We start from the raw sequence: 25,990 nt of genomic DNA, 5'->3' as shown, positions 1-25,990 counted from the left end.
GTTGATAAATATATAAATATTGATAAACATTGATAAATGTCTAAACATTGTGAGACCTGGATATTGATGAATAGATATTGATAAATAGATAAATGGACCTGATATTGATAAGTAGATGTTGATAAATATCTAAACATTGATATATGTCTAAACATTGTGAGACCTGGATATTGATGAATAGCTATTGATAAACAGATAAATAGACCTGGATATTGAGAAATAGATACAGATTAAATATTTCAACATTGTGAAACCTGGGCTACTGCCACTATTTATTTTGCCCTTACAGTAAGGAACAGTGATGGGAGCTAGAAGCAGGACCTTTATGGCAATGGATTCTGAATCTTGGAGTGATGAAATGTGAATGTAGACATCCTTGCTGGAATTGAGAAAGAGTTGCAAAACTTTCATTTCAATTTCTTGATTTTGTTTCCATGACTTGTCCTTATATGGTGGTTTCTATGGCATGTCCATATATTTCTTGATCTATCATATGTGTTTGTTGTGTCTGGAGTGTTTGAACAATGGTTGATAAATATCTAGACAAATTTGTCCCAATCTGCTGTGGTAGGATATATGTGTTTCAGAATGAAAAAACAGGGAGGGAGGGAGGGTAGGAGGAAATACCTTATTCATTGTTTTTTCTGTTTAAAAAATACCTCTGTTCCTCTCTGTCACTAAATGCAGGGGGTCTTGGTATCCGATGGGGTTTGGTTCCAGAGCCACCACTCCAATGGATAGCAAAATCCATAGATGCTCAAGTCCCATGAAATACAATTGCATAGTAAAATGGTGTTCCTTGTCTAAAATGGCAAAATCACGGTTTGCTATTTGAAATGCATATATTTAAAAAGTATTTTCAGGCTGTGGATGCTTGAATCCATGGATAAAAAGAAAAATCCACGGATAAGAAGGGCTGACTTTATTTTGACTCCCCAAAGGGCCAAGAGAACTATACCAACTCAAAGCAGGCACTTGGAAGGTCACATTAATGAATGTCATACAGGCTGAGTATCCTCTACCTGAAAACCTGAAATCCAAAATGCCCCAAAATTGCTCACATGGGTGGCTGAAATAGTGACATCTTTTCTTTCTGATGGTTCACTATACACAAACTTTGTGTCATGCACACAATTATTTAAAAATAGTATATAAAATTACCTTCAGGTATATATGAAACATAAATGAAATTCATGTTTAGACTTGGGTCCCATCTTCAGAATATCTGATGCTATGTATGCAAATATTCCAAAATTCAAAACACTTCAGGCCCCATGCATTTGGAATAAAGGACACTCAGTCTGTATTCTCTTCCTTCCACAATGACACTGGATCTCAGTTTATTGCTAGGCTTAAAGTGAGAGATTTCATCTGGCAAGATGCTAAAGAACTACTTTCTCTTTATGTGCACATACCTATTATATTCTAAGGCTTTCAAATGAGGCTCTTCTTTGAATGTCATCTAAACACGGGTGGATGTGATAGAGGAAAGGACCCACTCAGTGGTATCACACCCAGACATCTCAATTTTGGAATGCTGTCTTCAGAGGCTCATCTGGCACCTGATTTTGATTCATTTTGGCTCCAAAGACCTTTCCATTTTTCCACTTTTGAATCCACTAAAGATAGCTTTATGCTATTATATACAGTGGGCCTGCTGCATTGACAGGCTAGCAATCCATGGATTCAACCTCCTACGGATAAGTGTGCTCCATATTATTCAATGGCATGTGGATATGTGCATGTCACCATGCACTGAATAATATGGGCTATGACCGTCCATGTTTTTTCCCATCCATGGGAAGGAGTGTCTGGAACCGAATCACCATGAGTGGGAATGACCCATTGTATTGTTTTTATTTTTAGGTGACTGCTTTTATATCTGTAGGTAGCGAGATCTTTGAGACTAACTGAAAGAAAAAAACTGGCAGCATGAACTTTCATAGACTTAGGTCTACTTCCTCAATTTATCTGAGAAACTAGACTGAAGTCTACGAAAGCTTTTGCTGTCACTTTCTTTCTTTCAGTTAGTCTCAAAGGGGCTACAAGATCTCTCTGTGTACTTATTCTACAGACTGTGAATGCTATGTCTGTTAAGTCAGTGGATTCTCCTGAAACTTTCTGACCTCCTGCAATATTGCAATGGAGCAATAGAAGGGATGGGTGGATAAAGATGAGTGTATTCAGTAACAGACACTCTCAAACCAGGCCAGCTTATCATCAACCTTTTTCTTTTTCCTATACAGTAAATGAAAGATTCATTCTGGCAAAAAAAGAAGATCCAGCAAAAAGTATTCCATATTACTGTCTACATTTTAATAAAAAATTATGGAAAGCTATCCTTGTCCTAAAGTGGCACAGGTCCTTCTCATGGTTTTGCTGGAAGCAGTCCTTTGGGAGAAAGATGATTAATGACTAGTTCAGAGGATCTAGTCATGTCTTACATCATTCTGAGCAGGAAGAAGGATTAAACTAGCCTTTGCTGACATAGGCAGTGTCAAGAGAAACACCACTAAGCATTCTTCTCCTTGCTCCATTCCCCCATTAAGCATGGTAACCTCTTCACCCTAAGTATGAGCATCCATAGGGTATGAAGGGATATGCATGCAAGAAGAAACAACAAAAACAATCGCACACACAAACCTCCAGCTGAGCCATAAATGTGGAATTATTCTGGTCTTGATACAGTTGGTTCTCCTTGCATTCATTGTTTGTGGTGTAACGTGAGGCTTTGCCACTGAGTTCCATGCTATTTTGTTTTATGCTTTCTTCTTTCTTTAAAGAAAACTCCTTTTGTAATGCTAACCGTTCACGGCCGAGGAGCTGGATATAGCTAGACAGGTGTTGCCTTGGTTGCTTCTTCCAACATGACCAATCCCCAGTAAGTACTAACATGAGAAAGCTGTTGTAGAATTTGTTTGTTTACAGACTACATGGGAAATTCTCGTCTCTAAGCTACCTTACTGGATTGATCGGCTTTTTATGAGGTTTGCCTTTCTTTGCATAGCTGTAGAAGTGAGCACAAGCTTTCCAGATGGAGATCCACAGAGCATCATTTTAAACAGTGGACTGAAATTGCCAAATGTTGGTTCCTAGGCACTGCAATATAAAGGGTGCCTTGTTGTTGTTGTTTGTTGTGTGCCTTCAAGTCTTTTTTGAATGACGGCAACCCTAAGGCAAAGCTGTCATAGGATTTTCTTCGCAAGATTTGTTCAGAAGCGGATTTTCCTTTCTTCCCTCTGAAGCTGAGAGAGTGTGAATTGCCTAAGGTCACCCAGTGGGTTTCCATGGCCAAGTGGGAATTCAAACCCTTGTCTCCAGATTCATAGTCCAACACTCGAACTGCTACACCAATGTTTCCCAAACTTTGGTCCTCCAGGTGTTTTGGACTTCAACTCCCAAAAACCCTAGTCAGCTTGATCAACCTGGGAGCTAGAGTCCAAACATCTGGAGGACTAAAGATTGGGAACCAATGCACAATACTACGATGGCTCAATATTGTCTAGTCTGACTGATGCTTCCTTTTATCCAGAATTGCCAGAGATAGAACTTGTGCCCTTATTTTTGTGTGTTAAGCATGGGATCTGCAATTCAGCTGTGGTCCTTTCTTGACTGAATTATAGTTCACATAGGTGTGCCAGGTGAGACACCAAAAAACCAAAATCCATGTAAACAAAAACCATGTAAGCCTGAAACTAAATTTATTTTATTGTTTGTCATTGAAAAATCCTATTTCAGGTTTTACAAGTGCTCAAAGTAAAGTGCAAGTTCTACTAGATTATATTCACCTTTGCACTGCATTTTGGACTCATGCACAGAGACTAGAATGCAAGCATAGGGATTCAAGTTACAAGAAAAGAAAATGTGATATGACAGCATCGTGGAATATATGGCTGTTTTTCCGTGGGTATTAAACATGGCAAGGACAGTATATGCTTTCTCCAAGAATGTTGGGAAACAGTAGCAGGGGTCTCTTGTCCTCACATTCTGCTCCAGGCTTGGAACAAATGAATTAATTATTCATTCAACTGCATAATTAACTGTAAGCCCAACAAGGTCTAAATGTCATTGCAGTCAGTATCCAATGTAAGGTAGATCAAAAACATTGCAATCAGATCCACATCTTTAATGTATGGCTGGAGGTAAGGTTAAGTAGATCAGTCTGCTCTGTGATTGTTTGCTGTGGGTTTGCTGCAAGAAGGAAGAATAGAAATAGAATGCCATGGATCATATAACTCATACAATCATAGAGTTGGAGGAGACCAGAAGGGCCATCCAGTCCAACCCCCTGCCATGCAGGAAATCTCAATCAAAGCACCCCCAACAGATGGCCATCTAGCCTCTGTTTAAAGGTCTCTAAGGAAGGAGACTCCACTACACTTCAAAGGAATCTGTTCCACTGTCGAACAGCCCTTACTGTCAAGAAGTTCTTCCTAATGTTGAGCTGGAATCTCTTTTCCTGGAGCTTGCATCCATTGCTCCATGTCCTAGTCTCTGGAGCAGCAGAAAACAGGCTCGCTCCCTCCTCAACATGACATCCTATCAAATATTTAAACAGAGCTATCATATCACCTCTTAACCTTTCTCTTCTCCAGGCTAAACATCCCCAGCTCCCTGAGTCTTTCCTCATAGGACATGGTTTCCAGACCCTTCACCGTTTTAGTTGCCCTCCTTTGGACACGATCCAGTTTCTCAATGACCTTTTTAAATTGTGGTGCCCAGAATTGGATACAGGATTCCAGGTGGGGCCTGACCAAAGCAGAATAGAGTGGGACTATTACTTCCCTTGATCAGATTCTAGACACTAAACTTCTATTGATACAGCCTAGAATCGCATTGGCCTTTTTAGCTGCTGCATCAAACTATTGACTCATGTTCAATTTGTGGCCTACTATGATTCCTAGATCTCTTTCACACATAGTATCATTAAGCCAGGTGTCTCCCATCCTATATATATGCATTTAATTTTTCAGCCCTGTATGCAATACCTTACATTTCTCCGTGTTGAAATTAATTTTGTTAGCTTTGGCCCAACTTTCTAAGCTATTAAGGTCATTTTGAATTTTGATCTTCTCTTCTGGGGTATTAGCTGCTGCTCTTAATTTGGTGTCATCTGCAAATTTGATAAGCATGTTCTCTATTCTTTCATCCAAGTCACTGATACAGATGTTGAACAGCACTGGGCTCAAGACAGAAACCCATGGCACCCCACTGGCCACTTCTCTCCAGGATGAAGAATAACTGGGATACTCCTGTGTAGTTTACAATAGTGCTGCTCAAAATAGTGGTTGCATATTGACATAATTTCTAGGAAATTAGGCAACTATGATAAAATACATAGCACAAATATGGTCCCTGGCACATTGCTGGGGGTTAGGAATGTTGGTCCCGTATAGAAGGTAGCTTGAGAAGTACTAGTTTAGACCAGGTCCACACAGCTGGATTGTGAAGAAGGCAGAAAGGGTGAAGAGACAGATGTGCCCTTATGGACTTGGATAACAAGGAGATTAATAGGAAAGACTCTAGAATAATTCATCTGTATAGCAGCTTATTAAGGTATGGTTTGAGGAAAAAAGCAGGAGGAAGAATAAAAAAGTAGGACTGTGGCCTGCACTCCCTGTATCCATTCGATTGATCCTTTCCAAAGCTGCATCATAAGTAAAATAGTAGATCAGCTTGGGAAGGGGAGTAAGCATTGCACTTGAATTCCAAGCCCTTTGCTCACTGGATCATTTTCATTTCAGGAATGTATTTTACTTATTACTGACAATTTTTATTGTCATAGTAGGATCAGCAGTTGCTGTTTCCAAATTAAACTACAAACTGATTTGTATTTCCTAATGAGTGGTATATTAAACTCTAGGCCAAAATAAGTCTAGCCTGGCAAGCATTTTCCTTAGAATAATGGGAGAGAATTGCTTCAAAAAGGTTCACTAAATAATTATTGCTTCTTTTTGCATGCCTTCAAGACATGTCCGAGTTACCCTATCATAAGGTTTTCTTGGCAAAATTTGTTCAGGGGGGATTTGTATTTACCTTCCTCTGAGGCTGAGAGAGTGTGATTTGCCCAAGGTCACCCAGTGGCTTTTATGGCTGAGTGGGGATTTGAACCCTGGTCCTCAGAGTTGTTCCATTTCGTTGAGCAGGGAATCGAGTCTTAGTCCAATGGAGAAGTCCAAATACAACTTCACTAGTTTGCTGCATAAAGTCCATATTTCTATAAGCTTTTCTTCCAGTCATGCTTTATTCAGCATCCTCAGCTGCCTGCTTCATTCATGTAGAAAAGTCAGACTGCAATGCTTTTCTAGAGACGATACCCCTTGAAATTTCGTGTGGAAATTGGCCTGTTTTAATGCTGCTTCTCCCCAAATGCAAAACCTCACTGCATGTACAAATCTAGCAGAGCATGGAGCACTTGAATCTTGTACTGCTAGAGGGAAAACATTGGGCTAAATGCATTTGCTAGTCCCAGCTAGGCTAGACCTGTTGAACCCATGGGTCACACATTAGTATTGACTTCCCAGGTCCCAGTCATTGCTTTGGGTCTTCTTGACCTGGGACCAGTAATTGGATTTAGCCCTTAAGTCCTTATTAACCTACTCTAGACCAGATAAACAAGCCAGGTTGTTTGATAGGTGAGATAATAGCACGTTTTAACCAGGGATAATGGGAAAGAAAGAAGAACGATACAGATAAACCATAACCAATAGCTTATTTGATACCTTGCTTTAGAGTAGCCTTTCCCAACTTTTCTGATGTTTTGGATTTCAGATCTTACCTTTTCCACCTTGCAATTGAATTGTGGAGTTTGCAGTCTAAAGGCAGGGCTTCTTGAGTAATCTGAGTAATACTTTCCCCCCCAATGTGCCAGGGATTGGTGCTATATTCAGACCTGGAAACTTTCCTTCCTGAAAACTTGCCGGAGACTAAGAGTTCATGGCTCATGGACCAGCACTATTCTGCAGACCATCATTCTGAGTATCATGATTTAAGGAATTTGGAAACTGCCAGCTTCCTTTTGGGGAAAGCAACTAAAAATAGAAAAAGAGCCAATTTTAATCAAGCAAACAATAAATTGAGCCACTAAAGGGCAACATTGTCGGTTGAAGTAACATATGCAATCGTATGCTCAGATTTATTTCCGAATGTAATGGTCAGTTAATGTAACAGATTAGGAAGTTTCCCAGCTAAAGATAACGTAAATTAAATTTAGTTTTGTGAGAGCCAGCATAGTGGTTTTAGCATTGGACTACAACTCTGGAGACCCGAGTTGAGATCCTTGCTCAGCCATGGAAACTCACTGGATGACCCCAGGCAAGTCACACTCTCTCAGCCTCAGAGGGAGTCAAAGGCAACCATCTGAACAAATCTTGCCAAGAAAATCCTGGTCGCCACGAGTCAGAATCTACCTGAAGGCACACAAAACCAAGAATAACCAATTGGGTTTTGTAGATGGCTATGAGGCTAATTCGTGGAAGCAATCCTTCCACCGATTTATGGCGTCTCTTAACTACCCCAGGGATATTTGATAAAAATGAACACAAAATCACTTGGTCTGTTTGGTGTAGAATAATTTTTGGTGAGCTCAAGCATTGCACTGTTTATTGTTGAGGAAATAAAAAACAAGTCCATTTCAAACTAGTACAAAAAAGCCCAACTTCATATGTTAGCTGAGCTGCAGGTTGGTTTGTCAAAAATACGACAGATCATAGCGTCGCTAGCTAGGTTGCTTCAGATCACTCTTAGCTGTATATTAACTGCCTTTATAATTTCTCATCTGCTTTCCTCATATGATCTAAGTGTTGTTTTCTTTTCCCTTGTAGTATAGAAATACCAAGGATGTTTTAAAAACCTTTGCTCTGCTTTTTTCCATTTCCATTTTCTCGGATCTGTTCCAAACCCTTTCAAATGCTTCAGAGGGCGGGGAGGTTCTTGCATAATTTGGGCCCTTGTGTTAAATCTGAGCTATTAATATTACGCAGATGATTATCCAGGTCACTTAAATCATTAGAGAGTTTTTGATCACCTGCTTCAGAGGGAAGTCAGTGCAGTGGCTGCGGCCGAATCATAAAGTTGAATGTGAAGCCTTTTTTGCCGCTGCTTCCCTAAGGAAGCGAATATGCCATGAACAGTGTCTTTCTGGAAAAACCCTCAATAGTATAGTAATTATTTTGAAAGTTTAACAAGCCTTCCTGTGTCTTACCAAGGCTAAAATGGAAGTGTTGCGGGAGATCTGTGACTCAATGTCCCATCATCACTCGTATTATATTGTTTAAAAGCAGCATTTCTGGGGAGAGGGAAGGAAAAAATTTACATCGCCAATCCCAAAAACTGCTCTCGGAGGCAGAAAGAAAGAAAACAAGTACTGTGAAACTGAAGTCTTTCATGGCCGGCATCCATAGATTTTTGTGGGTTTGTCGGGCTATATGGCCATGTTAAGAGTTTATTCCTTATGTTTCGCCAGCACTTCTGGCTGGCATCTTCCATGCCAGCATTCTCTGAAGATGCCAGCCACAGATGCTAGTGAAACATCAGGAATAAACTCTTCTGGAACATGGCCACATAGCCCGAAAAACCCACCAAAATATACGAAACAAGTACTGTTGGGGGGATAATCCCTTTCATCACACCTAATGGTATCTTTGTGCGGTTTTAATTCAAAAGGAGAGAAGTCTTTCCTCTTAAATTAAAACCACACAAAGCTACTTCTCTCCTTTCCATCCCCAAACTACTTCAAAGTAATGAAAAGGACACAGGCTATTGTGTCATACATCTCCTAGTTTGCATCAAATTTGACCTTGTATAAAAAGATCTTATAACCACATCCCACCATCTAACTGGAAAAAGAGTTTTGCTCATTCAGTGGGAAATCTATCCCATCTCTTCTGGAACATGATGTGCAAACTTTTCTCTTATTTGAGCTTCTTTGGCCCTTTTGTTGACCATTAGAAAAGATGGCAATGATACAGACCTGGCAGATGATGTTGGACTGCATATCCCATCTGTGCTAACCACCATCAACAGTGTTGAGAAATAGTGGCAATTATAGTCCAACGGTATCTGCGAGTAGCAATAGCATGTTGGTGTGAACGCTTGCTCTGAACAGGTTCGGCGGACATGTGATGCCTGCCAGAATTATTTCTATGACTCACTAGATCAAGGTGAAAGTCAGTTGTTCAAATATACAGATTACTCCATACGCATTCCGTGAACGGCAATGGTCTAAAATACTTCGTGCATCACCACAGAGATGCAAACTAGCTGGATTGACTTATGAGAGCAATTTCAGTCAAGGGGATATTTTCAGGCAGAGACTTCAGCCCCTCAACTTAGATAAAAAAATTCCCCTCCTGCTTTTTATTTTACTTTAATTTTTAACGGTACAGGTAGGCACACTTTCTGGATATAAAGATGGGCAGATAGCCATGTTTAAATTAGCTTCTCTGTGCTATATTACAAATGTTACTTGGGTATCTTGACTTGTTCTGTAAATGAAAATGTTGATGCTTGCCGAGCATGGTTTTCCATTTCTTGCTGATTCTGTATTTTTTTGTTTCCCACTGTTGTCGACTTTATTTGTTAGGCCTCCTATAGAAGGCGGAGTGTCAGAAGTTGAAATAATATCCCAACAAGTAGAAGAAGAGACCAAAAGCATAGCCCCTGTACAGCTTGTTAATTTTGCTTATCGGGATTTGCCACTAGCTGCACTAGATCTGTCTGTAGCAGGTTCCCAGCTCTTGTCAAATTTGGACGAGGAGTACCAAAGAGAAGGGTAAGTGCAAAACGTTTTATTTCAACACTTTTTTCCTTCTGCCTCCTCCATGAGATGAAGGTGGCTTTCAACCAGTATTTAAAATAGGATCGCCTAGTATGTACATAGCTATACTGAAAAAGGTAAACTGTCTGATTGATCAAGTCAGCTCTGCTGTTTTTCTGAAGTTTTGCAAAACCGCTGACATCAAGTGCAGGTGACATCTGATGTCATTTCTCCTTAGCTGGTTTCTGGGACTTTGCAGCCTATTAATTTCTGCTTCCCAAGTGAACTTGTCCCCAGGGTAGATTTTTAAAAACTGTTTCAGTCTTCTGTCCTGATCTTGTTCCCACCTTGAATGTATAGAACAATGATTCTATACAACTCTTTGTGTGCGTGATAAAAAAAAACAGTGCCAAGAGTGCAAGGACATTGAATGGAATGCTGTTTCGCCAATAAATGAAATACAGGTAGCTGCTTTGATTCATAAGAATAGCAAACTGTTCAAAGATGGGACATAAATGATATATGCCCAAGACAGACCGCTCAAAAACGGTGGGCTGGAGGCATCCATTTTAACTCCGGAGGGACGCCACAGCAGCCAAATCGCACGGCATCCCTCAGGAGTAAAAAGAACTCAGAAACACCGGTTTCTTTTTACGGCACATGACTCACATTACGAGTGCGCCATTGGCACGCCGGTGACGTAAGCGATGCGCAGCAATGTGTATACGTTGCACATCCCTTACATAAGGATGACGGCACCCATGTGGATGGGATGCCACCATGATGCTGCTACTGTAACACATTAGGTTTCGGGAGCGTGTGGTTAATGCACGCTCCTGAACCCTAGCATCGGTGGCAGCATGCCCCTTTTGGCCTGTCTGTCTTGGGCCATAAATGAGCTTATGCATCTACATATTTATGACACCTTATAAAATTTTCAGACAGTCAGTGTGCCATGGTGGATTGAGCCTTGGACTATGACTCTGGAGACCAGGGTTTGAATCCCAGCTCAGCTATGAAGCCCACTGGGTGACCTTGGGCAAGTCATACTTTCTCAGCCTCATGGGGCAGCAATGGCAAACCTCCTCTAAACAAACCTTGCTAAGAAAACCCTGTGATAGATTCACCTTAGGGTCGCCTAAGGTTGTTTACATAAGTCAGAAATGACTTGAAGGCACCACCACCAAAAACATCTGGAGTACAGTAGTTGACAATAAATCATAAAATAAATTATAAAATGGAAACTAGTTGACAGCAGTGAATGTTGGTGCTAAAATTAAAAGGAACCTTAATAACTTTGGAAAACACCCGGGAAAATAAAAAAGGTCTTTGCCTTTTGTCTGAAATGCATTATTTTTCATGCCAGGTGAGCCTCTCTGGTTAGACCAAGCAACATTATTTTGCAAGCAGAAGGTACTAGAGTTGGTCTCTGGCATCTTTAGTTAAAGGATGTCAACTAATAGGGGCTGGGGCCAAAATTCAAGTCAGAGTAAACAATACTATTCTGGACTAGATAAATAAATGTACTGACTCAGTATAATGCAGCAAAGTTTGATAGGAAGAATGGAAAACCTATTTTAAAATACTTAGTATTTGTGTACAGGATGTAGTCAGAACTCAGTGACTTTCTCTCTCTCTCTCTCTCTTTTAAAATTGTCCTCTGATTTTTCATTTCCACCATATAGCTCTTGCTTCCCGATTCACGTTTGTGGAAGTTTACCCAAAACACAGGTGGGCTCTTGTGCAGGGGCAGGAATCAATTTTCTCCCCAGGTGCCTTCCGTGGGTTGCAATTTTTTGTGGGGATATTTACAGAGGGAAAAGATAGTTTTGAAGTTCTGGGTACAGGGTTCTGGGTTGCTTGTGAGAGTTGGTTGGGGGTATTTTCCCATCCTTTTGCACCTTTGGGGTAGGAGCTTTCTGCACAATATAACACAGAAAATGCCTGAAAATGGCACCAAAATTAAAAAATGGGAGGCAAAGCATCTTTGGGTGACTTTGGGGATTCAGGGACCACAAAGGTGGGATCCAGAACCACAGTGTAGTCACAAAGCCACAGTACACCCATCCCTGCTCTACAAGCACTTGAATATAGCCAGCCCTTTGTATCCGCAGACTTTTTATCCATGGATTCAAGCACCTACAACTTGAAAATATTTTAAAATATATATAACTTCCAAAAAGCAAACCTTAATTTTGTCATTTTATAGAAGGGACACCATTTTACTACCCCACTGTATTTAATGGGACTTGAGCATCCACAGATTTTGGCATCCACAGAGTGTCCTGGAACCAAACCCCAGCAGATACCAAAGGCCCATTGTATAAGCAAGCCCCATCTTTCACTTCCAGTACTTCAGCATTTATAACTTTTCTTCCCTCCAGCATTCTGTTGATGTGGATGCTTCAATCTTTGGTCCAATTCTGAGGCATATTTTCCATTTGTATTGTTCACTGATGCTGTATGTTTTGTTTACAACTAGTTTGAAAGTTAGATTCATGTCCATCTAGAGCTGTTGCAGTCACTGCCCCTCTACTCAACCTTGGCTTAAGGAATCTTTCTGCTCTCCTGTTTGAAAGCCTGTCTCTGAATGGATAAGCAGAACCAAAACAATGTAGGATTGCCGTATAGGCGTCTCTTAAATAGTCAGGTTGCAAATGACCATCCCTCTTGTCTCTTGTCTCATTCATCTACAGTTTCTCCACCTAGGCAGTGGCATCACCAAGGGGGAGCAAGAGGTGCAGGGTGCACCGGATTATATCTCTGAAAGCGGTGTTATCCAGACGGGTGGTACACCTGGTGAGACTGGCACAGTTGCTGGCTGAGTGTAAATGGGCATTGCATCCCTTTCTTGCTTGGCTGTAGCCACTGCAGACCTGAAACAAACCTCCAGGGAGCATGGCAGTCTGTTGCACTTCTCTCTAGGAAGACTGCTGGATAGATCATACCTAGATGCAGTGGTGCACTGAGGAATGGTGTCACCCGGTGCAGGGTGGGCAGACTGCGTTTCAGGTCTGCCGTGGCTATAGCCATGCCAAAGCCCAAAGGTAAGGGATTACTGTGGCTGCTGGCCAAGCGAGAAGGAGATGTGGCAGCCTTTCTCACTCGCCTGGCAACCATGCCAGTCCCACCAGGTGTACCACCTCACTGGGTGACACCTAGTGCTGTCTGCATCCCCTGCTCTCTCTTAGATGTTTATCACACTATGCTCTTAAAGAGGTACTATTCCAGTGTGACTCCTCTAGCAGCCTCCTGTTGCATGCTGGGATTGGCAGTTTTAAGGAGCTGAACTTCTCTGCCTGAGAATTCTAAATACCCCTCCTTAAAACTGCCAATCCCAGCATGCAACAGGAGGCAGCTAGAGGAGTCACACTGGAATAGTACCTCTTTAAGAGCTCATCTGATAAACACCTTTGTGATGCCACTGCCTAGGTGGAGCAATAGCTTCTTAGCGTGTAATAGCTAATATCTGAGTTTGTAATTTTTGGTTTCTGTCTTACTGTGTATGTGTTGTATAGTACTGATGATTATAAGCTGATTTTAAAATCAGTGAGTGGCAGAAAAACAGGATAGGAATGGCAACAACAACAACAATGGAGATAGTAGTAGTAATCATTATCATTCAAGAATGGGGAGAGAATTGCAACAGGTCCTTCCCATTCATAGGGGTTCAGTTGCCTCCCCATGGAGAGGAAAACGTGAAAGCTCAAATCCCATATTATCCAATACACAGTGATATGTGTTTGACTGCACCAGCATGCCCTTGTGCACCTGCAGTTATTGGAAAATATGGGACATGGTGCTCTGCGGACACTCCAGTCTGTGGAAGGGAAGCCCACTGATATCAAGGGACCACTATATATAAGCCTTGCCTAAATGTGTAACGTGCGACCGATTTTCAATTCTTTGGTGTTGCTTAAATAATCATTTACGCTAGAAGGCAAAGTTCATTGGAAAGTCACATCCGGTATTGTGTTTTGGCTCTGATACTTCCTGACAATAAAATTTTAGTTCATATTTATATTTTGAGTACATCAACTTTCTTTCCAAGAAAAGCTTGTGCAGTGTGAAGTACAAGATACACATAAATGCAGCATTGTAAAACATTGTAAAACCAGAGAAAGAGCAGAGTGTACAGGCAGACTAGTTCATATTTGTAGGCCCAGCCCGATATGTGAAATTAAAAAATAAAACCACTATTGTTTGCTTAACAGTTGGTTTGAAGTTCTTTTAAAATTGGTTCTATTTTTACAGTCTTTCTTTGTCATCTAGCCTGTAATAAACGGTTTGAAAAACCACTTTGTACATTGGCCATCTATTTTAAAACAACGGCAACAACAAAGTTCCTATGTCTCTTTGTTGCCTTTTAAAATAAATGGTCTTTAGATTCATACCTTGTGAGTCAGTAAGAAATGTTTTTAGACCAGAACACTGTGTTCCTCCTGGCGCTGCCTTTCTTCTTCCTCGCAGCTATGTTTTAATAGTATTGAATTTGAGTATAGAGTTGGAAAGGGACTGGAGGATCTGTATTTAGTCTTGGAACATGATAAAGCCCTAGAAAGTTTGCCCATGTCATCTCTGGGTTGGGTCATGCAATACCTTCCTTTCCAAGTCATCATTTGGAAATGTGCCAGTTGAACAAGTCCAGCTCTTTTAAGGCTCCTTGACACCACACATTTTAAAAGACAATTTTTAAGGTTTATTGACTGCATGGTAGATGGACAACCCAATAGAAGCTTGTAATGTGACCCAAACATGTAGATTTTTTTTCCCTTCCAAAATGAACAATACAGACATGTGAAATGGAATACTGTATATACTCATGTATACGTCTAGAAATTTTAGTCAAAAAATTGACTCCAAAAACCTGAGTCGACTTATCCATGGGTCAGTTTAAGTATAGTACTGTACTTTAATTCTTATATAAACAAGGAATTGGTGAAAGGCAAGAGTGTCATCTGTTCTGGAAGCACGCACACCCCCTTTATATTCTCTCATCCTTGAAGCCTTTCGTATGAGCGCAAACAGTTATGCCTCCAGGAATTCTGTACGTTTTCTGGCACTGTTTTCCTTTGCTTCATCCTTTGTTATATGTCCCTACATTTTATTCTCGACTTATCCATGAGTCATATCAAAATACATAATTTTCTCCCCCAAACGTGCCCTCGACTTATACATGAGGTTGACTAATAGTCAAATATATACAATTATCAGCCTTGTATGAGTGTTTTGAACTTTCTGAAGACCACTGGCTGCTTCTTCCAAAATGCATCCAAGGATGACCTTTTTCTTTCATTAGCATGCACTTTACTTAGGATTTTCATTTTGGTGGCCAAACTTACAGATCTGTACTTTTTAAAAACATGCTGGTTGTAGCTGGTGAGACAGGCTTATCTGCTTTTGCCTTTTCCTATCTTGTTTTGCTTTTCATATATACAGTACTTAGTAAAGACTTTTGGCGGCAGCTGCTGTTTATCTTGACTGCTGTAGGCAGACACAAACAGCGACTGTAAATTTGGCTACAGGGGAATGTCATTTATAGCTCAAAGTTTATTATTTCCTGCAAACACACTGCTGCAACTCATCAACATAAGTCTGCCTTTCTCCAGCCCTCCTCCATCATCTTCCAAATGCTGATGCTGCTTTAAAAAACTTCCAACAGAATACAAGGAGGAAAATAGGGAGCTGAGCAGGTGTAAAAAAGTTTTGTAGAAGAGCTTCTTTGGTGGCATCTGCACTACAAAAATAATCTGGTTTGACACCACTTTAACTGCCATGGGTCAGTGCTATGGAATGCTAGGAATTACAGTTTGTTGTGGCACCAGAGAAGTGACAGAGAAGACAAAACATCTCACTCATCTCCAGCTCCCATAATTATAATATTATTATACAGTCGTCCCTTGGAACTCATAGGGGATCTGTTCCGGACCCCTCGTGAGTTCGAGATCTTGCGCATATTCAAGCCCCATAAGCTTGAATGGGGTGCGTGCATGCAGGGCACACATCCTATTAAGTTTAATGGCGGTAGCCCCTCCATGGATTTTCAAGTCTATGGATTTCAAGTTGGCAGGCTTGGAGGGGTGACTGTATTTATTTCTATCCCACCCTTTACCCAAAACTGGGACTCAGAACAGCTAGAATTTCATAGGACTGAGCTGTGCCAGTTAAAGTGGTGTCAACCTGAATTATTTCTGCAGTGTGAATGCAGCCTTTCCCAGAAGCGTTATTATGTGAGCCATGGCTGTATATGAAATGATGATATACTCTCACACACCTGGCTCATCCAGGTGCTCCCTCTGGCAAGTTGCTTCCTCATAGTCTTCCAAAATCTTTTATTTTTAAATTTCATTTTAATACTGAAGGGTTGATCTGGATCTGCCTGTCCTTTAAAATGAATTATTTCTTTCCGGTGGTGTGTTTTATAAACCGTGCGGAGCAAAGCTATGTATCCGTTAACACTGCTGCATATTGGGGGAAGAACTTCTCCCCCTCCCTACATACTTTTCTCTGAGTCAAGGAAGCGGAAACAGTGACAGCTGTTAGCAGCTTGAGTTGAAGTGTTTGTAGTGGCTCATTACCAAAGAAATATGGTAATCTTTTCCCACTCTTGCTCAGTGTTGAGCGTTCATTTAAACAGTAGTGTATTACAAAACGTGTCAGCTGGTAGCAGATTGGCTTTGCACAGGGAGAAACATTGAAAGATGTGCTTTTCTCCTCTTGGTCTTAAATTGGCATTCCTGACCTTTCCCACTCAGTATATTTTTAAGAGATGGCATTTATTTTTAGCATAATATCATGCATCAAACATTTACACTAACACTTTCGCACATCAACCCAGTTTTTATTTTAGATGTTTCATACCAAGCTGTAAACTGGAGCCAATTAAAGCCTTGGCAAGGGGTTACATGTTCCACCCAAGATCTAGTTCTCTAAGATCATTTTCCCCAATTGGCAGAATTGGGGAAAGATTACTATATACACTCAACTGTAAGTCGACCTCAAAGTCAATGGCAGGTTTTGGGGATCAGAATCATGGATTTTGATATCAACCTTGAATATCTCAATGAAAAAACCTAAGGGCATGTAACAAAGGAACTTAAGGATGAAGCAAAGGAAAATAATGCCAAAGGATTTACAAAATCCCAGCAGACATAACTTGTTGTACTCACCCAAAAGGTTGGATGGATGAGAGAGTAGAAAGGGGTCAATGCTTCCAGGACAGATTACACTCTTGCCTTTCACCAGCTGATGGTTCCTTGTTTCAAATAAGAGTTAAAGTATAATAATAATAATAATAATAATAATAATAATAATAATAATAATAATAATAATAATAATAATAATTTATTTATAGCCCGCCCAATTGCAAGGAATCCAGATGGGTTATAGCAATAAAAATACAGAGAATACAATAAAATACAATAAAATAAAATAAGATAAAAGAGAGTGATGTGAGTCACAGAATTCACAGCTAGACCTGATGGAATTGGGCCTGTCTTTTTCACTCCCTCCCAGATCTGATGATGACAGTACTTAGACTGACCCATGGATAAGTTGATACAGGATTTTTGGGTCAATTTTTTTTTATTTAAATAAAAAAAATATTTAAAAACAACAAGAAATGCATTCCATGGTTATTTACAAAGGTGATTATATCCACTATAATCCCTATATTGTATTCTACAACCGATATAACTTCCAACGTCACTCCAGAAATCTCTCCCACTATCAAACAGGCATCACAATGTCTTATTTTGGATGGTCAGTTTGGGTATTATCATACAATAGTCAAATAAAGTCTACCTTGAGTGTATTGTAAGATCTGGTTTTGTAAAATGTTAGAAATTAAAGATACCTTTAACATAACTTTACCCACCCCCTTCCTCTTATTTCCATCTTTCTTTGCAGTAGTCAATGACTGGAAACCATTCTTCCTCAATTTGTTCTATATTTTTATAGTTTATCCAATGAGTCTACCTATCCATGTTTTTTGGGTCAATTTTTTAACTAAAATTTCTAGACTTATACATGAGTATATACAGTACATTGGGCTCTCACCATCCGTGGGCTTGCCATCTGTGGAGTTGAGCATCCACAGATTGCAAGACCCATTGTTTTCAACGGTGGTGCATGCATGCAGCTACGCATATGTCATGCCACCAATGGGGACAATGGGACACATTTTTTCTTATCCATGGAGGAGTTCAGAATGGAGTCCCTGTGGATACAAAGGGCCAACTGTATATAGTTCCATGGAAGAGGCTTTGCATGGCATGCCGGATCAATCCCTGACATCTCGATTTGGAAGATTCAGGTTGTGTATCACTGAAGGGCCACCATCTCTCATCCCAGTCTAGTGCAGGGAGCGTTGGATTTCTGACCATGGAGGCCTTAGTACTCCTTATTACTCTCTATTACTCACAAAGTCCCCCAGTTCGCTTGGTCTGTTAGCTGTTTCCCAGTTGGCTATGTAGCAAGCTAAAATTCTTGTCCATTTCTCTATTCCTCATAGATTCCCTCACTCAGAAAATAGTGTTGCCACATGGACAGCAAGCCTGAGTGGTTGTAGAGTATCCATCATATGCATCCGAGAAAGTAGACTTTAGTCTATAAAAGCTCATGCTGCCAACTTCTTTCTTTCAGTTAGTCTCAAAGGTGCCACAAGATCTCTTTACATACTAATATTTCTGATAGGTGGTCTTCCAAGCTAGGCTTGAACAGTGGTGGCTGGTGGCACCCATGTCAGTGGGATGGTGAATCCACTCCAGATTTAGAATAAACTTGGAAGGAGCTATCAAGATGATGAACCGATTTTGAGAATAGTTTTCAATGCCTTGAGTAACTCCTTTAAAGTTCAGACTTAAGTCAGAATGGATTCACCGCCCCAATGATATGTACACCAATCCCAAGAGAAAGAAATCTTGTAGCACCTTTGAGACTAACTGTAAGATAGATGTTGGTCGCGTAAACTTTCATAGACTTAGGCTTTCTCAAATGCATCTGCAGAAGTAGATTTAAGTCCATGAAAGCTCATGCTGCCAACTTCTTTCTTTCAGTTACTCTCAGAGGTGCTACAAGATCTTTCTACATACTGCTTCTGCAGAATAACACAGCTATATCTTTGAATTCTGCCACCTTGTTTTGGGAGAATTCAAAGACATGGTGATGTTAGTCTGAAAAATCAATATGCAAATGGGTCAATCTTTTAGCACCTTTGACTAAGAGAAAGAAAGGCTTTGGTAGCATGAGTTTTCGTAGACTTGATCCTTCTTCCTCAGATGCATGTTTTGGAGTGCAGAATCCAGAGATATAAGTCGCATGTGTGTGTAAATGTCAATTCAAAATGAATACCTTGTGGGTATGGAGATGAGGGTTGGGATCTTTTGAGAGAAAGCAAGAGATCAATGAGGAGGATGTTTCGGTGTAGTGTCTTTTTAACCTCATAATTCAAAGGACAATATTAAAAGTCTGTTTCTAAGGGAGAGTGCCCATTTGCCGATGAAAAATGTCTCCATCCTTTGGCCTGTGAGAGGGACAACCCTGCCTAGAATCCATTAGCCATATTGCTAAAGGTGTGCCTCCCTATTCATAGACATCACGTAAGGAAAATTTATTTCCCATTCCTTTTTTTACTGCGATGCTGAAGCTGTAGTGCTCATCCTTGGAACTCCTTGCCAAGAGAAACCCCATTTGGCCAGACTGTCTCAAGCTCCATCTGCTAAATGGGATCTACTTTTATTCTTCAGGCATTTGTTATTTTTGGGTGGCTCATGATCCTCTTCCCTGGATCTATGCTTTTCTGCCATTTTTATTGCTGGACGTACTATTTTTAGATGATAAATTCACAACTCATACATTCTCTAAACAGAAACTCAGATGTTATTTTACTATTTTGTTTGCAAATCTCAGCTCATTAATTCTGCAAACAATAAAAATCTATTGTTTTTCGTTCAGTCCTGACTCTAATTGAATCTTTGTTGTTGGCCTTACAGACATTTGTCTATGGCATTCCCGCTCCCAACCTCTTTGGAAAAACAAGTCCCAGTCAGACTGAAATAAAAATCTATATTATATAATCTCTTTCAATGTATGCATCTCTGCCCTCTGCTGTCCATCTATGGGATTTTTAAAAAAGAAGTTAAAGTTAAAAAGAGCTTTGAAAATGGTAGTAAAAGAAGAGAAAGATGAAGCAACAACCATGAAAACACTGTTTGCAAAACCAAGCAACTCTTTTAAGTTCCAGCTGTGGATGAGGCAACAATGAATGTAGACAATGCAAAAAAATAATACTGATTTAATTATGAAAAATACAACATGTGCATAATAACAACAAACCTGCAAGATTGCTTTATATTACAGTATTGTGGTTTGATTGTTGGACTAGGAGTCTGGAGATCAGGATTCGAATTGTGGCTTACCCATGAAACGCACTGGTGACCCTGGGCAAGTCATACACTCAGCCTCAGAGGATGGCAATAGCAAAACCCCTCTAGAGAAACTTGCCAAGAAAATGACATTCGGCTTAGGGCCACCTTAAGTCGGAAATGACTTGAAGGAACACAACAACAACTACAAACTTCAGTTTCAAACTGTAGCTCTAGTTGGAGTGATTCCCAGACTCTGGTCTTCCAGGGTTTTGGACGTCGCCTCCCACAAACTTTCACTATTGGCCAAGATGGTGGGAACTGAAGTCCAAAACTCATGGAAGACTAGAGGTTGGGAATTACTGAGTGTAACAAACTTTTATTGCAACCAGTGTCTAAAGCAATCTGAATTGGAAGACTGGCATCCCCTGCCCCAAGATAGCATGGATGGCACCATACTTCTGCCCTTTGGCTGCAATTCTTTCTTGACCCTTCCTAGGGACTGGCAGCCAATATCTTGGAGACCAGTCCATTGACTACTCCCTTGAGTAGCACTGATCTAAAGCATCTTCAGAACCTGAGGAGGCATTTAGATGTTACATTGTCTGTATCTGAGTGGTCAGTTGAATAGTTTGCATCCAGAAAGATGCTAAATTCAATCAATTGCTGGCGATTCCAATTAAATCAGGGGTGGGCAACTGTGGATGGTCTGAAAGTTATGCCCTCCATTTCCTACCATTACAGGCCATATCTGCCCCCTTTTGTACTTTTGCAAAATGCTGTTTCAGACCACCAAAAGATGGAAGATCTCCCACAGTAGCCATAAAATGGAAAATCATGACCCCTGAAGGCTTCTGGGCATACAGTTTTTTGGGAGGCGGTTCAATGATGGTAGGGCAAGAGTTTATCCAGCAGACCATACAGTTTGCACCCATGAGTTAAACTGTGAGGTTGCAGGTGATAAGGAAGACCTCTTTGCTAGATAGTTTTCACAGGCTGTATAAACAGCGCTAGAGTAAATGAACCAATTTAGTATACAGCTCAGTTGTATCCTCATATCTACCTGTTTTTAGGTAGAATGTCACCATGTTATTTGTTGAATATACTATAGTCAAAGATTGTGACAGGACAGTGGCAGTAGCTGGTGCCTTTAAGTCGCTTTCCATAATCCTACTTTTCATATGTTTGGGGTCTTTGATGAGGAAGATGATGGAGAGAAAGGCGCTGAGACTGAGGTTCAGGAGCAGTAGACACTGGAGAGAAATATAGAAATGTAACAGGAAAATTGCATATCCATGGGGATGGGATTGTATTTTTCTTTGATTTGCAAGATACCCAGATCTGTTGGAAATTCCCCAGTTCAGCAAGTGTGGAGCAAATTCATAGGAGCCAGAATTTTGTACATTAAAGCTCTTACTGGAGCCTTTATTTTTAGAGCTATAAATACTTTTCTACTCTTAAATGATACTCTTCAATGTTGTTCTGGATCACAGTAGAGATAGGCTTGCAAGTTGGTGGCCATAAATGGCTACAAGACTACCTCTATTATTGTATGTCTGTCAGTATGACTTCTTGGTATGTGGAAAATTGCTATTCTACTTTCATCCTGCTTCTGAGCTTCTTGTAGACATATAGTTGGCCACCATGGGAACAGAAGTCTGGACTGGATAAGTCTTTAGTCTGATCCAGTGCAGGTCTTCCTATGTTCTTACATTGTTATGGAGAAAATAAGACAGAAGACTTGTGTTTGGTCAATTGTTGATGCAGCTGTACATGATGTGCTCTTCCAATTACATGTGCTCTATTCTTGCAAGTTTATATTCCAATACATTAGTATTTATGGCACAAAAACATGTGTTTATGCATGCACTTGTCTGGGTGTTTGCTGTAATAGACTAACACAGCCACACCTTTGGCATAAAAGGCCATACCTAGTTTAGAGGATGACTGAACAGAAAAGTTGAAGCGACTTCTTATAAGAGGAAAAAACCAAAGCATTCAAATTTCTGTCCTGTTTCTGTCCTTTTACCCATCTCCTTTCCCCCCGTCTTTCTTTCCTTTCTCCAATTCCTCCCCCTGTTTTCTTTCTTCAGATCTAACTGGCTTAAACCGTGCTGCGGGAGGCGAGCGGCTGTGTGGCAGGTATTTTTGCTCAGTGCAAGTCTCAACAGTTTCCTGGTAGCCTGTGTAGTATTGGTGGTGATTCTTCTGACTCTGGAACTCCTAATAGATATAAAGCTTCTCCAGTGTGAGTAGCAGGCTTTTATTTCTTCTGACATTTTCAAACAAAAGACTTTACGTTTAGGTTAACATAGTGGGGTGTGTGTGTGTGTGGAATCGGCATCCCTTCGAAATACACTCGTCCCTCCACGTTTGTGATTTGATTATTCATGGGTTTTATTAATATGTTCTCTCTAGGAATATCTAGGTCCTCCAGCGCAACTCTCTGGTCAGCTTTAACCAAACCTAAAGATTCCTAGAAAGAACACTACACTAGGCATTTGTAGCTCCTCCAGCGCAATTTTATGGTCAGTGTGTGGCAAATGTTGACCACAGAGTTGCACTGGAGAACTTAGAGGTTCCTAGAAAGGTCTTCTCTCAGATAAAAACATAGTGTTTTTGTTATTTGCAGTTTTTCCACATTCACGGGGTCCTGTGCCCCTAACCCCAGCGAATGTGGAGAGACGAGTGCAGTCCATAGAATTCATGACCTGTAAAGCTTATATAATGTGATGAACTTCTGGAGTACTGATGGGTTCCTGTATAATATTGTTGCTGCCTCCTTTGCACATCCCCATTTTCAGGTTCAGATTTAAACGTTTTCTCGTTCTTGAACAGCTACTACATGTATTCTACCTATGTTTCTTGAGTGACTACTACATAGTCAGAACACAGGCATGCAATTTGACCCTGGCAAAGAAATGGAAGTTAAACTGTGTTTGAGAGCCTGGGACTAAATCCATTGCTGCTGTCTTGGGGAATGGGCTTGGGAAGCAATTAATTTTAAGCCACTTGATCCGGATCAAGAAGAAATCTGTTTGGGTGGCTATCCACATAGGAAATGTGTTACAATGAAGTAGGATAGGAAGCCGGAATCAGATTTCTAAAGATTCCCTTCCTCCAGCAGAAGGAGTGTCCAGTGGACTAATAGGGTTTATCATGTGGTCAATATGGAGCCACAACTAATCCTGGATTTTTTTGGTGCATGCATCTCCTTCATGATACAATACATTGACACTTTATAATTCAAGGTGTGTGGTCAAGCACAATCTTAAAATTAAAAAAGCAATATGTAAGGGACATTAGATTTGGAGGTGTCTCAAGTCTGTCCTATCTTTGTATCTTTGTCCAACCTACTCATTCTTACAGTATAAGCTAAAAAAAATCAAAACACTAAAACTGAATTAGTCCCCTGCCCTCACCATTTTGGTGAGCCATACAAAAACTAATCTTGGGTTCTTGCACTTTATTAGAAATCTCTTTAAATAGCTTGTGTTGCTTGTTTCCCCCCTACAATCTTCCAACTTTTAGTAACCTGTTTTTATTGTAGTGATGATCTGCCCTGCCATAAGGAGCATAGACACAGCTTTGAGTGTCCAATAGCTGTAGCGTTATGGGTTTTGGAGGGTCTTTTTGTAATGAAAACAGCTGCTTTCCACTTGTAAGGGTTGCTGCCACTTGGTCTTGGTCTTGAGCCATTTCTCCCAAGTTATGAAATTGTCTTAAGTGTTTGAAGGAAGCTCTTTACACCAGGCCAGACTATTTGTCCACAACGTCTCCTCTGACTGGCAGTAGTTGCCTGATCCTTCCATCTGGAGATGCCAAGGATTGGATCTAATATCTTCTGCGTGCCAAGAAAGTGCTCTGCCATTGAGCTATGGTTTCTCCCCATACAAAAATACAATATAATTTCTGCAAGTGACTTTATTTGTGATTGGAGGTTATTTTCACAGTTCCTTCTAGAACCCCAAGTTAGAATCCTTTCCTATTGCTAACACTTCTGGAGCCATGCTGTTCGATGGCTTACATGCTAATCCAACAGGATTGGGACAACAATGCATTCAGAGATTTTTCATTGTATGATTGCCTTTGCTGTAGCAAACAGCTGCTAAAGTAAATGTTTTCAAATCTATTCTTCATACTTTCTGATTTGGGAGGGCAAGGTAATTTTTTTCCTAACAAAGCAGGGACAGGGACCATACTTGCGTCCATCGGCTCCATCTTTTTCTTTCTTTCCTCAAAACTTGTAAAGAACTAGCAGCCTATGGCTCACAGACTGGCACCTGACCACATGTCACCACTTTAAGTAGCAATGTTTTAAGTAACTAATGGGGGGATAGCAGTTATTTTAAAGGATTTGGGGTGTTGCGCTTGATATTAGGAAAGCTTGAGCATGCTCTGCTAGAGTTTATTCATTCAGCTTTTTCCAACAAGAAGTGTTTAATTTGTCAACCCTAGAAGTGTATAGTCATATATGATTATGTATTGATGTTTAGAACTTCAGTTGGAAGAAAGTAGGTTCAGCTATTTTTTCCAACAACAGATTATTTATGTAGCACAGTTTTATATATTCCAACTATCAGCCGCACTTGAGGGTATCAAGGAGGGTCTTTTGTTTCACTTATTACCTGATCATTTTTAGTGGAGGAACAAGGGATCTTGCTTGTAGGACTATGTTTCCTTCCCCAAGTGGTGCTTTTGTTAGTAGTTGAAACAGCATTTTCTTTAATGCTCAGTTAAGCCAATTGGGTTGAGAAAAAAGGGCCTTGCATTGATACCAAAGCAATAGTATTTTTAGCTCCTCTATTGAGCTTTATAGTGTCTAAAGTTATTTGTTTAGGGATTTCTAAGCATCCATCATTAACTATTGTCTATTTTCTTTTGGAGGGGAAATAGTTTAATCCATAACCGTAGATCATGTGAGGGCACAGGATTTCCAAAATCAGTTCCATTCAGAGTGCAAATTGCCTTCTGGGAAGAAAAGTATTATTTCAGCCTTGGGTTGGATGTTTTTACATTAATCACTGTGGACTGATGACATGTACCTATGCCAATTGGAGCTGAAGCTGGAGAACACTGACAAAAGAAGCTGTTTTATTAGATCCCCTTTCTGTTTTGTAACTGGTCTAACTGGCTTGATGATGCCACATTCTTGCTCTTCTTCTCTTCCTTCTTTTGCTCCAGCTTTTTATGTTGTTTGGAAGCTCTCTTTGAAACAGGGGGATGTGGCACAATGTGGCTTTATACAGCTAGGAGTGGGAGATAGTGTAACCATCATCACAGAATATAGCATTGCATTATTATTATTGTAGGGGTCGGTTGTTTTCCGTACTTCTGGAGGTGACTTTCAGGGCCAGGCCTTGGATAACTGTAGCCTCTAATCAGGTTAGACCCTCCAGCCTTTATGCCACTGACCAAACAGTTTCCAGTTGCAATGGAGGCGAGTGGCAAATTACAGAGGAGATCGTTTTGCCATGGACTAAGTTGAACCAGTTATTTTTGCATGAGACTAAACAAAAAGATGTGGGAGAAATCCAGAATTTTTTGGAAATTTTCCGTGAACATTTTTTGTTGCCTTATATCAAGAGCAGGCAACCTTTCACATCTGAATTCTATGATTCCACTAAAGTATTTTTAAATGAAATATATGTGAAAGTGTTAATGGTGGTTAATATTACCAGCGAGCTCCGCTCAAAGATAGCTTAGATCCAAAATATACTGTAGAAATTATCCAGTTTGAGACTGCTTTAACTGTCTTGGGTTAATGCTAAAGAATAGATTTCCTAGCACCAAGCGATTAAAACGGTCTCAAACTGGATTATTTCTGCAGTGTCGATTGGACCTTAGTTGATGAAGAAGGGTCTACAGA

At 40.4% G+C, this 25,990-nt stretch overlaps 1 protein-coding gene across 3 annotated transcripts in view; it reads left to right on the top strand.

The window, feature by feature from the left end:
* TMEM266 (transmembrane protein 266) overlaps positions 1 to 25,990 on the top strand; it is a 100,298-nt gene that overhangs the window by 37,272 nt on the left and 37,036 nt on the right. For 2 of the 3 annotated variants that reach the window (XM_042474821.1, XM_042474820.1), the window contains exons 3-4: positions 9,584 to 9,772; positions 22,215 to 22,369. In XM_042474821.1, the coding sequence (XP_042330755.1) occupies positions 9,584 to 9,772; positions 22,215 to 22,369 (344 nt within the window). Of the gene's footprint in view, positions 1 to 2,783; positions 2,882 to 9,583; positions 9,773 to 22,214; positions 22,370 to 25,990 lie in introns of all 3 variants that reach the window. The other variant, XM_042474822.1, reaches the window with a different exon arrangement.

Source organism: Sceloporus undulatus, chromosome 6 (assembly GCF_019175285.1).
Source record: "Sceloporus undulatus isolate JIND9_A2432 ecotype Alabama chromosome 6, SceUnd_v1.1, whole genome shotgun sequence".
Taxonomy (NCBI): Eukaryota; Metazoa; Chordata; class Lepidosauria; order Squamata; family Phrynosomatidae; genus Sceloporus; species Sceloporus undulatus.
The sequence above is the reverse complement of the archived record's forward strand: the minus strand, read 5'-3'. Positions and strand labels throughout refer to the sequence as shown.